Raw genomic sequence first — 15,300 nt, 5'->3', positions numbered from 1 at the left:
AAGGGGAGCCTGGGTGGCTCAGTGGGTTAAGCCGCTGCCTTCGGCTCGGGTCATGATCTCAGGGTCCTGGGATCGAGTCCCACATCGGGCTCTCTGCTCAGCAGGGAGCCTGCTTCCCTCTCTCTCTCTCTGCCTGCCTCTCTGTCTACTTGTGATCTCTGTCTGTCAAATAAATAAATAAAATCTTTAAAAAAAAAAAAAAAGAAAGACATGATTTCAGTTATGTGGATTATGAGAAAAACAAACGAATAAACAAAAATCAGAAACAGACCCATACATACAGAGACCAGACTGGTGGCTGCCAGAGCGGGGGAGAGCTATGGATGGACAAATGGTTGAAGGGGAGTGAGAGATACAGGCACAGTTACACATGAGTAGGTCATGGGCGTTAAAGGTACAGCATGGGGAATACAGTCAGTGGTATTGTAACAGTGTTGGGTAGTGACAGATGGTAGCTACAGATGTGGTGAGCATAGAGTAATTTATAGACTTTTCAGATCACTGTATTGTACACCTGAAACTAATTATCACTGTGAAACTAATATCACATTGTATGTCAACTCTACTTCAATTTTTAAAAATTTTTAAATATTTATTTATTTACTTAAATATTTTATTTATGTATTTGACAGACAGAGAGAGTACAAGCAGGGGGAGCAGCAGGCAGAGGGAGAAGCAGGCTTCCCGCTGAGCAGGGAGCCCGATGTGGGACTCGATCCCAGGACCTGCGGTCATGGATGACCTGAACTGAAGGCAGACACTTAACTGACTGAGCCACCCAGGCACCCTCAATTTTTTTTTAAAGATTTTATTTATTCATTTGAGAGAGAGGATGAGCAGGGGGAGGGGCAAAGATAGGAGAAGAGGGAAAGCATACTCCCCACTGAGTGGGGAGCCTGACATGGGACTTGAGCCCAGCACCTAGAGATGATGACTTGACCCAAAGTCAGACACTTAACCAACTGAGCCACTCAGGTGCCCCGCAACTATCCTTCAGTTTTTAAAAACACATAATTTGAGAAAAGAGAAAAAAAAAAACTTCATTGCTCAAAGACATATTTTGGACTCTAGTAAACAGGACTCTAGTGGTGAATATTTATGGCTTGGTTTATTCTATTTTAAGGAATAAACATTTGAAAGTACATTAATCACGTAGAAATTAATTACACCAATTACACGTAAGTACATAAAAAAACTTTGTTCCTAACACGTATATCCCAAAACTATCCTCCTTTTTAACACTGAAAAGAACAGGAAGAAAGAGGTACTTGAAATTCTAGAAAGATTTTGAAAGGTAGTTACATATCCGATAGATTAGCTATTATTTATTCTTTATTATTTTTTATTCTTTTTTTTTTAAAGATTTTATTTATTTGTTTGACAGAGATCACAGGTAGGCAGAGTGGCAGGCAGAGAGAGGAGGAAGTAGGCTCCCCACTGAGCAGAGAGCCTGATTGAGGGCTCGATCTCAGGACCCTAGGATCATGACCTGAGCCGAAGGCAGAGGCTTTAACCCACTGAGCCACCGAGGCGCCCTATTTATTCTTTTTCAGAGAAGAAAGTTGTAGAATTTCCTTTTCTGCAGTCTTTAATAATCTAATAGGCCTTTGCGAAGATAATGGTATTTTGTTTAATTACATAAATTAGTTAGCCAACCAGTCAAGGCTGTATTGGTTATGTATTGCTGCATAGTAAATTACCTCTAAACTTAATGGTTTAAAAACAACAACAATAAAGATATTTTCCACAGTTTCCATGAATGAGGATTTTGGGGATCAGCTTAGCCAGGCAGTTCTGGCTCGATGTCTGTCTTGACGTTGCAGTCAGTATGTTGGCTGGGTTGCAGTGACCTGAAAATCTGAATAGAAGACAGCTCCCTTGCATGATTTGTGCCATCTTTTAGCAGGAGGCCTCCATTCCTTGCCTCCCCACAGTACTGTTTGAGGGCCCTCCTGACACGGCAGCTGGCTTCTTCCAGATCAAGTGATCCGGGAGAACAAGGTAGAAGCCACAATATGTTTTATGAACCAGCCTTACAAGTCACATTCTGTCATTTCTGCCATGTTCTGTTCATTATGGGAAGCGATGACACAGGGGCAGGAATACCACGGAGGTGAAGACCTTTGGGGACAAACGTGGAGGCTGGTGACCAACCACGGCAATGTGCTGCAGGCAGAACGAAATAGAAGGAGATGAGGTCCTCACGTTCTGGGAATTCGCCCTCTAAAGTAAATCACATTGAAACACACGTATGAATGTGACTCAACACCCATTTCATTCAATCTAAGTATCTGGAATGTGCCACGTATCATGATAAATATCAGAATAGGCTTGATGGCTTCAAGGTTTTGAACTTGGTGACTAGGGGAATGATGCTATTGCAGGGGAAATCAATGAGAGAATAGTTGAAGCTGACTAGAGAGAAAAGGACTAATCAGCTTTTGATAGAAGGATATTTTATGTTAGTAACATGAGAAGACATGGTATCAGCTGTAAGGATGTTTCAACAAACTGTCACAGAAGAGTTGGTTTATGGTGGAGAATAGGAGCAGTGGGAAGTGTGAACAGGGTGGCAAAGGTAAGTTGCCGTATCTTAGAGATCTCTAATGGCTTTTTTTTTTTTTTTTAGATTTTATTTATTTGACAGAGAGAGAGATCACAAGTAGACAGAGAGGCAGGCAGAGAGAGGGGGAAGCAGGCGCCCTGCTGAGCAGAGAGACTGATGTGGGGCCCGATCCCAGGACCCTGAGATCATGACCCGAGGCGACGGCAGAGGCTTAACCCACTGAGCCACCCAGGCGCCCCTCTAACTGCATTTTGAAGATGACATAAATAGCTCAGGCTTGCTATAGAAATTAATGAGGATCCATTGAAAATATTTGAAGGGTTCATAAGGATAAAAGAAAAAAATGACTAGCATTTTTTCTTTTTTTAAGATTTATTTATTTAGAGAGTGCACACAGGGGAGGCGCAGGGGGGAAGGAAAAGGAGAGGGAGAGAGAATCTTAAGCAGACTCCCCACTAATTTTGGAGCCTGATGCAGGGCTCAGTCCCACAGCCCTGAGATTGTACCTGAGCCGAAACAAGTAGTCAGATGCTTAACCAACTGAGCCACCTGGGCACCCCCAAATTACTAGCATTATTGAAACAATACTTGATTATGGCAGTGGGTGGGTTAGGGCTGTGACTGGAAGTATGAAAAGGATAACAATTTTTTTCAAGTTGTTGTTGTTGTTGTTGTTTTGGTATTTGTTTTGGAGAGGTGTCTTATAGTTGGATGTTCCAACTCAAAATGACATCTGAGTGTTGAGTTGAAATATGATAGGGTAGTATCATCTATTATGGAAACTGAGGAGAAAATTGTAGGGAAGTGAAAGACTTCTATAAGGCATGATGTGGCAGTGAGAACTCAAATTATCTCAGTGAGTTAGGAATTGGACTCAGGGAAAGGGTCTTGAATAGTAACTGAAGTTGATTAGTGATTTTGTGTGTGTGTGTGTGTGTGTGTGGTGTCTCAATTATTTTTAAAAAATTTTAATTGGAGGAGCATCTGGGTGGTTCAGTCAGTTAAGCGTCTGCCTTCAGCTCAGGTCATCATCTCTGGGTTCTGGGATCAAGCCCCGGGTTGGGCTCCCTGTTCATCGAGGAGTCTGCTTCTCCCTCTCCCTTTGCGCCTCTCCCTGCTTGTGTGCTCTCTCTTGCTCATGCTCTCTCTTTCTAATGAATAAATAAAATCTTTAAAATTTTTTTAATTGAAATATTGTTGATACACAATATTAGTTTCAGGTGTACACATAGTGATTTGGTAATTATGTACATTACAAAATGCTCACCATGAATGTAGTCACCATATAGCTTCTACAATTTTATTGACTATTTCACTTACAGTGATTTTGATGTTGCATATAGTACAGGCATTCCAGGGTTTCCATGTAAGATGGAAATAATGTGATTGTTTATCAGTAGTCATGGCACCATGTTCATTGGTTTATGTTGAGGCTTTAGTTTGACATGTATTCAAAGGATGAAATACTAAATTAAAGAGAGGGGTGCCTGGGTGGCTCAGTTGGTTGAGTGTCTGACTCTTGATCTCAATTCGGGTCTTGATCTCAGCATTGCTGAGTTCAAGCCCCATATTGGGCCCAACACTGGGCATGGAGCCTACTTTAAAAAAAAATTAAAAATAAATAAAAATAAAAAAATAAAAAGAAATATATGTAAGTAACTGAAATTCCTTTTACATATTTCTTTCTTGATTTGTCCTCCCATCCCTCACTAGGTGGTGTGGAATGGCTGCAAATCAAGGACAATGAGTTCTCCTATAGACCCAACATGATTTGTAGCTTTCTGCATGAAAATGAAGATGACGACGTAACTCCAGCCTCAGATAAATCTTTGGAGTTGGAAGACCAAGAGATTCCAACGAAAAATAATTCAAACCTGAGTTATGAACAAGAGAAATCACTGAACTTGGAAGTAGAGAATTCTGGTCCTCTAATTGATATCCCTTCTTCTGAGACAGAAGGTTATGTTTTTATGGAAACTCAAGATACTGTCTAGGAAATCACTCCTAGATGAAATGTTTCTCATTTTAACTAATAATGAACTTTTTGGAGTTTTTATATAAAATAATCGTGTAGGTTTCAGTTCACTATATTACTGGTTTTGTTGGCTATACGTGCATTTCTGATTATAGCACAGTTTCATATACCAGAGTTGTTAAGGACCAGATATGAATTGAATTTTTAAAAATTGATATAAATGACTATAGGGACCCTTCTTTAAATTTCTTTAAATTGGAAGTTTTATTAAGGTAAGTATATAAGTTTTTTTATTGCATCCGTCACAAATTACTACAAACTTAGTGGCTTAAAATTACACAAATGTATTATTACATAGTTTTGTAAATCAGCTATCTGACATGGGCTGGGCTAAAATCAAGATGTTGGCAGGACTTCATTCCTTTCTCAAGGTTGAGGGGTAGGGGAGGCTGTTTCCTTGTTCATTTAGTTGTTGGCAGATTTCAACTCTTTGCCATTGATGGATCAGCGTCCCATTTTCTTGCTGTCATCTGAGGGCCATTTCCAGCTTCTAGAGGCTGCCTGCATTCTTTGGCTTAGGGTCCTCTTCTCTTCAAAGCTGGTAAATCTCTTGCTTCTTTTGCTTATCCTATCCCTGACCCACCTTGCTAATTACCTGACCCAGTACCTGTTCTTTCCCTAATTCTAATCCGAGAATTATTAGTGTGTATCCATATATGTTATCCATAGCGTATCCATATATGTGTAAATATGTGGCCGTATGACTAAGTTCTGGCCAGTGATACGGAATTATAAGTGTTGAGTGATGGATGCTTCTGGAAAGTTTCCTTAAACTTTAAGGCATAAAGAGAGATGGGCCAGTTCAGCTTCTCTTTTTTTTTCTGCTGGAACATGGTGGCTAGAGCTTCAGCAGGCTCTTTGGACTGTAAAGAAACTTCGGAAATAGAAGCCATGAGTGGCAGAGCGACAAGATAGAAGGTTGGATCCTGATGTGATGCTGCCCTGGACTGCTAGGAGTAAAGATAAATAACTCTTTTCTTTTTTCCCCATGGTGAAATGGCTTCAAGTTTACCTTTGGCATTGTTTCTCTGGAAATCTACTAGACAAGGTAATAATTGAATGTCAACTGTGATGTGAGGCAATGTTGTTTGTGATTAAAAATGACTCTTTATTGGGGTGCCTGGGTGGCTTAGTTGGTTAAGTGTCTGACTCTTGATCTCAGCTCAGGTCTTGATCTCAGGGTCATGAGTTCAAGCCCTGTGTTGGGCTCCACACTGGGCATGGAGCCTGCTAAAAAAAAAAAAAAAAAAAGACCCCTTATGGGTAAATTGTGTCTAGACCTGAAAGACTACGACAGCTATAAATGCCCATTGGAAAATACAGACTTTGTTTGTTTGTATTTTTAAGTAGGCTCCATGCCCATCGTGGGGATTGAACTCATGACCCTGAGATCAGGAGTTGCATGGTCTGCCGACTGAGCCAGCCAGGTGCCCCAAGCACTATGTTTCTTATTACAAAGATTCCTGAAAGCAGCACTCATGGCTGTTTCAAGAGATGTTAGTTCTTGGGAAGCTGAAGTTTCTAAGCCAGCATGGCTTCTGCATGCACCCAAACGATCTTGTCTCCTTACACCTGAGCTGACACTTGGGGGCCAGAGTAGAGCCTCCTGTTGAAACAAGCGTTGTGCTGCTGTGCTGTTTCCTATGAAGTTAAGTGAGTCTGGTGCTGGGTTCATTCCCATAAGGCCTGTTGGGTCCTGTGAGTGTGAATGTCCTTCCAAACCTGTGACAACTTCTATTCGGGCAGAGAAGACACTGCAACTACCTATCTCCGGCCTTTATGTGCGAGAAATAACTTGTCTCTTGTCAGAGTCACTCTGTAATAGCCACACTTAATCCTATTACTACCTTACCCATTTTGAAAAGTAGAGAAAAGGACAAGGAAGTAGAATGCAAGATTCTTGAGATGTGTAATCTTGCTAAAGAAACTGATCTAGACTGATGTAGTTCTAACTTGAAGAGGATAATGAAGTCTTACATTCTGGAGAGAACATAATGTGTTTTAGTTCCTTACCTGTAAGTGAGAATAAATGTTTGGAATTTAGTAAAATAAATCTTATTTTTCAACTATGAAATATTTTGTAAGACTAGAACTTCACAGATGAATTTCTTCACCATTGATCTGCCTTACTGACTTACTAGAATTACTTACAAAGAATCTTGGAACTACAGTCTCCATGTAGCTGTCACAGTACTACTAACACCTAATGCAGTGGTTGGCTTTTGCTTACAAATAACGATATTCTATTTAATAGGATTATATTGCTAAGGTGTGCTGTGGGGAATTATTCCTTAAGGCCATTATGGAAATGTTAGGAAATCCAGGCACTTGTTCATTACGAACTATATAGTTGATCATAACAAATTTGTTGACAGATATGGCCAGCTGAGTGAAATTATTGATGATATCATGTGGTTAGCTATTCAGTAGCAGCTGATAATTTTTTAGAATCTGTTTTCATTTCATTCTGTTCCCATACAAAACCACACAAGTTTCCTAATAATATGTCAGGCATGCATAGTATTTTCTTCCAGAAATGTCATTGATTCTCAAAATGGGTATGCTGTCTCTCTTTTATGACTTCTACCATTATATTCTTATGGAATAAGAGAATCCTGGGGTTTTTTGTTGTTGTTGTTGTTTGTTTGTTTTAAGATTTTATTTATTGGGTAGAGAGAGAGGGAGAGAAAAGAACATAAGCAGAGGGAGTGGCAGGCAGAGGGAGAAGCAGACTCCCCGCTGAGCAGGGATCCCGATGTGGAACTCATCCCAGGACCCTAGGATCATGACCTGAGCTGAAGGCAGATGTTTAACTGGTGGAGCCACCCAGGGATCCCAAGAGAATCCTTTTTGTAAAATTAGCTAGAAGTACACATTATTGACTCAATACAGAGTGAATATACACCTTTCTTAATGACCACATGTTGTCATTTAAATGATAATTTTAAATTATCATTTTACAAAATGGATTTTTTTTTACAATTTTTTTTTTTTTTTAAAACAAAAAGGGTTCTGTGGTTTCTAGATACCGCTATGTATATTTTTTCTTTTAAAATTTTCTTTTGGGCAACTGGTGGCTCAGTTAGTTAAGCCTCTGACTTTGGTTCAGGTCATGATACCAGGGTCCTGGGATCGATTCCCATGTTGGGCTCCCTGTTCCATGGGGAGCCTACTTCTGCCTCTGCCTCTCTCACTTCCTCTCTCCCCTCTCTCACATGAGTAAATGAATAAAATCTTAATTTTTTTTTCTTTTTTGGGGGTGGGACAACTGGTACTTTGTTTTGGGTTTAATGTACCCATACTTGAGTATCATGAATAAGGATGTCAAGATAGCAAAAGTCCTAGTTTTCTCATATCCAACATAAGAGTTCTTTCACTATCATTTTTTTTTTTAAGATTTTATTTATTTATTTGACAGAGATCACAAGTAGGCAGAGAGGCAGACAGAGAGAGGAAGGGAAGCAGGCTCCCCGCTGAGCAGAGAGCCCCATGTGGGGCCCGATCCCAGGACCCTGGGATCATGACCCAAGCCGAAGGCAGAGGCTTTAACCCACTGAGCCACCCAGGCGCCCTCACTATCATGTTTTTATAAACTCTTATTTTCTATTCATATTCCATGCTCCCATTTGGTGATTGTATTAGTTTGCTATTGCTGCTATAACAAATTACTACACATTTAGTGGCTTAAAACACATTAAATTTATTATCGTTCTGGAAGTCAACTTCCAAGATTCAGTTTTATGGGGTTAAAATCAAGATGTTGATAGGGTTGCATTCCTTGTGGAGACTCCAGGGAAGAATCCATTTTCTTATCTTTTCCAGCTACTAGAATTCCTTGGCTTGAGGCCCCAATGTAACATCTTCAGATTTCTCTCTCACCTGCTTCTGTCATCACATCTCTAATTCTTACACTCCTGTGTCCCTCAGGGCATGGGATTCAGCCCCCCACTGGACTCCATGCTCAGCAAGGAGTCTGCTTGTTCCTCTCTTACTGCTCCTCCCCCTACCATTCTCTCTCAGTCTCTCTAAAATAAATAGATAGATAGATAGATAAACAAAATCTTCTAAAAATTTAAAAATATTTTAGAAGCCCACAAAAGAAAAATAATAGAAGACAAAAATACCAATAAAGAGGGCACCTGAGTGGCTCAGTGGGTTAAGCTTCTGCCTTTGGCTTAGGTCATGATCTCAGAGTCCTGGGATCGAGCGCCACATCGGGTTCTCTGCTCGGTGGGGAGCCTGCTTCCCCACCCCCCTCTCTCTGCCTGGCTCTCTGCCTACTTGTGATCTCTGTCTGTCAAATAAATAAATAAAATCTTTATTACAAAATAGCAATAAAGAACAAGGGCAACAAATAGAAAACTAATATATATGATAGATAAGAATCCTACTATATCAGCAATAATTTTGAATTGCAGTGCTCTAAATGCACCAACTAACACAGAGATTATCAGAGTAGATCAGGAGACAAGATCCAACTAGTTGTCAACATGAAACCTACACTATATATAAAGACACATAAAGATTAAAAATGATGGAGAACAATATTATTGTAACACTAATCCAAACAAAGTAGGAGTAGCTGTATTAATTCAGACAGAGCCAACTTCAGATCAAGGAAAGTTATCAGGGATAAAGAGGGGCATTATGTATTGATAAGGTGGTCAATTCTCCAAGAAGACATAACAATCATTAATGTGTGTGTCTAACAATAAAAGTGTTGAAATACTTGAGGCAAAAACTGATAGAACTTCAAGGAGATATAGATGAGTCCACTAATAGTTGGGGACTTCAGCAACTCTGTCAGAAATGGGCAGATCCAGTAGGCAGAAAATCAACAAGGACATGATTGAACTCAGCAACTCCATCAGTCAACTGGACATAGGGGATATCTATAGCCTACTTCATACAGCAATAGAATATCCTGGGATCGAGCCCCGAGTCAGGCTCTCCTCGACAGGGAGCCTGCTTCCCTTCCTCTCTCTCTCTCTGCCTGCCTCTCTGCCTACTTGTGATTTCTGTCAAATAAATAAATAAAATCTTTAAAAAAAAAAAAGAACACTAGAAAATGAGAAGACACTCAGTGGGAGAAAATATTTGCAAATTGTGTAACAGAAAAGGGTCTCATGTCTAGAATGTGTAAAGAATTTACGTATAATCCACAATAAAAAGACAACACAACTTTAAAATTGAGCAAGTAATTTTAATAAACATTTTCCTAATGAAGGTATACATATAAATGGCCAGTGAGCCCATGAAAAGATTTCAACATCGTTTGCCCTCAGGGAAATACAAATGAAAACCACTTCACACCCAGGGATGGCTTAATAAAAAAGGATGGATAAAATTAAGCAAATTTTGCTAAAGAGTGGAGAAATTGGAACTTGTTGATAGAATAGTGCTGCCCTGGGACACCTGGGTGGCTCAGTTGGTTAAGCAGCTGCCTTCGGCTCAGGTCATGATCCCAGCGTCCTGGGATCGAGTCCCGCATCGGGCTCCTTGCTCGGCAGGGAGCCTGCTTCTCCCTCTGCCTCTGCCTGCCATTCTGTCTGCCTGCACTCGCTCTCTCTCCCTCTCTCTCTGACAAATAAATAAAATCTTTAAAAAAAAAAAAAAAAAAAAAAGAATAGTGCTGCCCTGGAAAGATGTCCGTGTCCTAAACTTAGGGATCTGTGAATATGTTACCTTATCTGGCCAAAGGGATTTTGCTCTATGATTAAGTTAAGGATCTTGTAATGGGGGATGATTGTGGATTATCCTGGTGGGCCACCTGTTTTTACAAGGCTCTTATAAGAGGGATTCAGGAGTATCAGAGTCAGAAAGATGTGACAATGGGAACAGAAGTTCAAGCGATGCCTTTTTAAGATAGAGGAATACCAAGGAATGCAGACAGCTTCTAGAAGTTGGAAAAGGCAAAGAAACAGTTTCTCCCCTGGAGCTTCTAGGGGAATGCAGCCCTACTGACATCTTTTTTTTTTTTTTTTTAAGATTTTATTTATTTATTTGATAGAGATTACAAAGTAGTCAGAGAGGCAGGCAGAAAGAGAGGAGGAAGCAGGCTCCCTGCTGAGCAGAGAGCCCGATGCGGGGCTCGATCCGACGACACTGGGATCATGACCTGAGCCGAAGGCAGAGGCTTAACCCACTGAGCCACCGAGACGCCCCCTACTGACATCTTTATGTTATTTCTTTGGAAAACAAAAAAAACCCCAACTTGTTTTAATTTTCCTTTTAAGAAACTACAACTGTGGAGTCACTCTGCATATAATTGGTAATGTTAAGAATAGGTAGGATTAATAAAAATTTAAAAAAGAAAAAAAAAGAATGGGTAGGATTCACAAACTACGAGATTAGAACCTGTAAATTTCTGTTACACAGGTGAAAATAGTATCAGTGAAAATAAAATTTTTCTTGCCCAATTTAATGCACAAGGAACTCTAGTCATTAAAATATGATTATAGTATTCTGATCTAATGTCATTGAGATTCAGTACAGAAAGTTCAGGAAATGTAATACATATAACATTTTAAGTGTTTTACTTTCATGGGTAACTTAAAACAACATAAATTTCCCACGAGGAAGGATTAGTCTATGTCACTGCTGTATATTTGCAAAACATTTCAACACTACAAACCCTAAAAGTTTCAAATGGGGCATTGGAAATGTTTTACTTTCATGAAAAAAGAATCTGATAGAATCTGTAACTGTAACTATGATCCTTATTCTTCATACAGAAAGCATGCTACTGTGACATTTAGCATTTTGGGAGATTCCCAGAATAACATCTGGTCCCTGAATGTCTTATTCCGGGTATACACACAGCCATGTCCATCAAGCTGGTACAGGCAGTATTACCTAGAGTGTTAACTTCCGGCCAAGAGACAAGGCAAAAATCTGTAACCAAGACAACGCGGCAATGGCGAGGCGCTGCCAACATGGCGGTCCTAGGAAGTGGCGTCAAGCGCAAGTTCCGTTTCCGCCTGTCCCAGAGCACGGGCCTATCTCGCGAGACCGGGAGGCGCACGTGCATTCCTCGGGTTCCCGTTGCGGTAGCCATGGACGCTTTGGATCGAATTGTGTAAGTGCGCTGGGTCCTCTCTTTGGGGGACGTTGGAGAGTGGGACTCCTGTAGTGCGGAGGAGTGAAAAAGTCTCCGCTCCGCCTGGTTTCCCCTCGTTCCTCCCACCCTGTAAGTGGGGCCTGCAGCGGGACAGTGTATCCACTAGCCTGGGTCTCCCTCTGTTGGTGCCGCTCGGCGGGAGACTGAGAGCCCGGAAGTCCACTTGTGGGAGTTGCCAGGTGATAGCTCGGAGACGTTGGTCCCTTTTAGCTTGGCCAGTTAGAGACGCCCTGGGCTTCTCAAGAAGTGTGAGGGAATGAGCGGTCACCAGCACAAAGCCTCGGAATCTGACAGGTGTAGGTGACAATCCAGGCGCGTTCGCAACGCTTTGTGACTTTGGGCCATATAACCCCCCTAAACCTCAGTTTACTTTGTAAAATAGCGTTCGTAATAATCGTACTTTATAGAATTGTGAGGATTATCGGCGAGAATGTATGTAAAGCCTTTGCTACAGCATGTAGAATGTTCTTAGCTTTTTCTTTCTCTTGAGGTGATGTTTTAAATGCGTTCAGAAAATATTTATTGATCTCCTAAATAGTCCTGCTGTTATTTCTTGAGATTTGCCTGGGTTAACAGCCAATCAAAATAAAAAGTTCTTCTTTTAGTCATTAATTCAGAGATTTTTCGCATCTGCTATATATTCCTTCAGGTACGGGAACTGCAAAGATGAGTAAGATGATGATCTGATTGGGGAACAAACATAAACGATGTTATTTATATTAGTTGCAGGCTAGTGAGAAGAGACAAACCACAGGAATATAAAGCATAGAGCACTTTTTTTTTTTTTTAGTATAGACATACTAAATATTTCTTAATTTGATTTAACAAATGTGTACCTTTATCAAATAATAAATGATGGGAAGCTTTATATTGATTGACATTTTATCTGGAGGAGAATTTTTAGACTCTGCATGATAAGTTGAGTATGTGTATATTCTATTTTTCTTTTCCTGCCCAAAGTGTCCATAGGACTGAAAAGAGGATGGAAGGTCATAGTACTTAAGAGAGGAGGAATTCTTGCAGTAGATGGCAGAGAACTGTCGGAAAAGCAATATATAGTGGAAGCAGAAGTGAAGCCCTTTTTCTGAACAGAAATGTACAAAAACATTCTGCTCCTGCTGTCACATCATAAAATCAGAATAATGAATTTGTTTTCCCTTCATATTTTGCAGAGTTGTTGGTCTAGATGAGTTTTTAAATCTAACTCATTTTGAAGATTGGCCTACTTGTAAGTTGTGTGACCTTGGCCACATTACCTTCCTGGTCTCAAAAATGAAGATAATAATTTTACCGGTGTTTTGGGATTTTGGTGAAGATAAGCCTTAATAGAGTGACTCTGTAAAATTATCAGTCATTATTATCTCCTGTTGGTGGCAATAATATCTGACTTTCTCAGCTGTGATGTTGGAGTGGGATAGGGTATATGTCCTGGTGGGCATTGTGGTCTTAAACCTGGATGAAAGATATGGCAGTTAATAATTATCTATCTGTGTTTAGTAACTGTCCACAGATTGATCACTAGTTGGTGTGCAATTCTTTGTGTTAGGGTAAGAGTACTGTTTGCTTTAGACTGAAGAAAAAATAAGGGAATAAAAATAGCAACAATATTCATTGAGTCTTTTTTTTTAATAAAGATTTAGAAAAAAGCAGCAATAAAAGAATGCTGGGGATATTAAAAAATGAAAGCCTCTTAAAAAAATTAAAAGCTAATAAAATTAATTTACTTTATAGTAATAACTGAATACCTTTTACTATTATCTTCCTAAAAAGTGAGATTTTGGTTAATGGTGGAATCCTAACTGATAAATGTTATGTAATAACTGTTGGTTTTTAAGAATTTGCACGTTTACCAAGTCATGGTTTCGTACTATAAGCAAAACTTTTTAAGTTGTTATGAATTTTGATTTTCTGAACAGAAAGCCCAAAACGAAAAGAGCCAAGAGATTCCTTGAGAAGAGAGAACCGAAACTCAGTGAAAATATTAAAAATGCTATGCTGATTAAAGGGGGAAATGCAAATTCCATGGTGACACAAGTACTTAAAGATGTGGTATGTATATGTGTATACCTTTATTTTTTATTTTTTATTTTTTTTAAGAATTTTATTTATTTGACAGACAGAGATCACAAGTAGGCAGAGAGGCAGGGAGAGGGAGAAGCAGGCTTCCCACTTAGCAGAGAACCCGATGCGGGGCTCCATCCCAGGACCCTGGGATTATGACCTGAGCCAAAGGCAGAGACTTAACCCACTGAGCCACCCAGGTGCCCCTTATTTTTTAGTTTTTAAAAAAGATTTTGTTTTTAAGTAATCTTTACACCCACTGTGAAGTTCGAGCTTACAACCCTGAGATCATAAGTTGCATGCTCTACCAACTGAGCCAGCCAGGCACCCTGCACACTTATTTTTTAAATGGTATTGAAATTATTTTAGGACCTTTTCTGCATGCTTGTTTAGGCTGCTGCAGAAATACGTGGATAAGTTTGCTTTGCCTTAAGAACTGCTAGCCTTAGGCTCCGGTTGGAGGTTATTTGCCTTGGCAAGCCACTAACAACTGGTTTTCCTTAAAGCAGCTACTGTAGTTCCCTTAGTAAATTTCAGCTGGTTTCAATTACTAGAATTTGGTTTACTTGCATTTAAGGAATATAGCTAGTTTGTAAAGTGAAGTAACTGCATATTACTGTCGATTCCTTCAGCAATACCAAGTACTGTGCTAGGTGCTGAGGGTTAATAGTTACATAAGACACATCTATCCCTTCAGGGAGCTTAAAAAGAGAGACAGGCAAGTAAGGCTTTATAGCATTGTGAATTAAGTGCTGTGTTGGAGGCATGGGCAGGGTAGGCTGGGAGGCAGAGCTAAAATCCCATAAGGGTAGCCATGTACAGAGTGGGCTTCCCAGAGGAGACACTTAAACTTCATTTTGAAGGAGGAGTCACAGCAAGTAGGAGGAGAGGAGGGAGAGGAGGAAGTCTTCCAAGGCTGATGACAATACTTGTGCAAAAGGGAATGTGAAGGAGCGTGTTGCATTTGGGGAACTGTAGATAATTGTGGATGGCTAAAGGGGAAATGGGCTCAATGGAGGTAGAAGAACAGACAGAGATCAGATAGTAACATGGAGTTTGAGCTTTGTTCAGAAAGCTCTAAGGAACCATTGAAAGATTGAAAGATTGGAGGTGACAGACATGATCAGCTCCTTTAATTGGTTTGACCAGAGAAAATAGAGAGCAAATACAGGAAACTAATTCTGCCATTGTTGTCAGAATGGTAACGAGTATCTGGAGTGTAGTAGTGCTGGTGAAAATGAGAGATGATCAGAGAGACTAGATGTTGAGTGTAGAAGGGTTTGGGCATGGTTTCTGGGTTGGATTCTTGATGAGTGCTAATGCCAATTAGAGAATATACCAGCTGAAGCAGGTTTGGACAGAGAGGAGGTGTGTTCAGTTTAGGATCTGTAATATAAGTGTGATGATAAAAGCTTTATGTTTTTTTCTGCCTCTGTAGTCTGATGTTTAGCCCAGTGTGTGGCACATAGTACATGCTCAGTAAATGTTTAATCAGTGAATGAAAGGCATAGTCTATGG

General features: G+C 40.1%; 2 protein-coding genes across 3 annotated transcripts in view; both read left to right on the top strand.

Moving 5' to 3' along the window:
• The window catches only part of LOC111158271 (general transcription factor IIIC subunit 6), an 11,309-nt gene extending 5,550 nt beyond the window's left edge, over nucleotides 1-5,759 (top strand). For both annotated transcript variants that reach the window (XM_022520195.1, XM_022520194.1), the window contains exon 6: nucleotides 4,280-5,759. In XM_022520195.1, the coding sequence (XP_022375903.1) occupies nucleotides 4,280-4,560 (281 nt within the window). In that variant the 3' untranslated portion in view covers nucleotides 4,561-5,759. The remainder of the gene's footprint in view (nucleotides 1-4,279) is intronic.
• A 5,842-nt stretch (nucleotides 5,760-11,601) lies between these two features.
• Nucleotides 11,602-15,300, top strand: part of LOC111158282 (ribosome production factor 2 homolog) — a 43,216-nt gene continuing 39,517 nt past the window's right edge. The window contains exons 1-2 of the mRNA XM_022520214.1: nucleotides 11,602-11,679; nucleotides 13,638-13,770. Of these exons, the coding sequence (XP_022375922.1) occupies nucleotides 11,657-11,679; nucleotides 13,638-13,770 (156 nt within the window). The 5' untranslated portion in view covers nucleotides 11,602-11,656. The remainder of the gene's footprint in view (nucleotides 11,680-13,637; nucleotides 13,771-15,300) is intronic.

The sequence above is a fragment of the Enhydra lutris genome, unplaced genomic scaffold (genome assembly GCF_002288905.1).
Source record: "Enhydra lutris kenyoni isolate GAN:26980312 unplaced genomic scaffold, ASM228890v2 scaffoldscaffold58, whole genome shotgun sequence".
Taxonomy (NCBI): Eukaryota; Metazoa; Chordata; class Mammalia; order Carnivora; family Mustelidae; genus Enhydra; species Enhydra lutris.
Note: the sequence above shows the minus strand (reverse complement) of the source record. Positions and strands in the feature narration are given on the sequence as shown.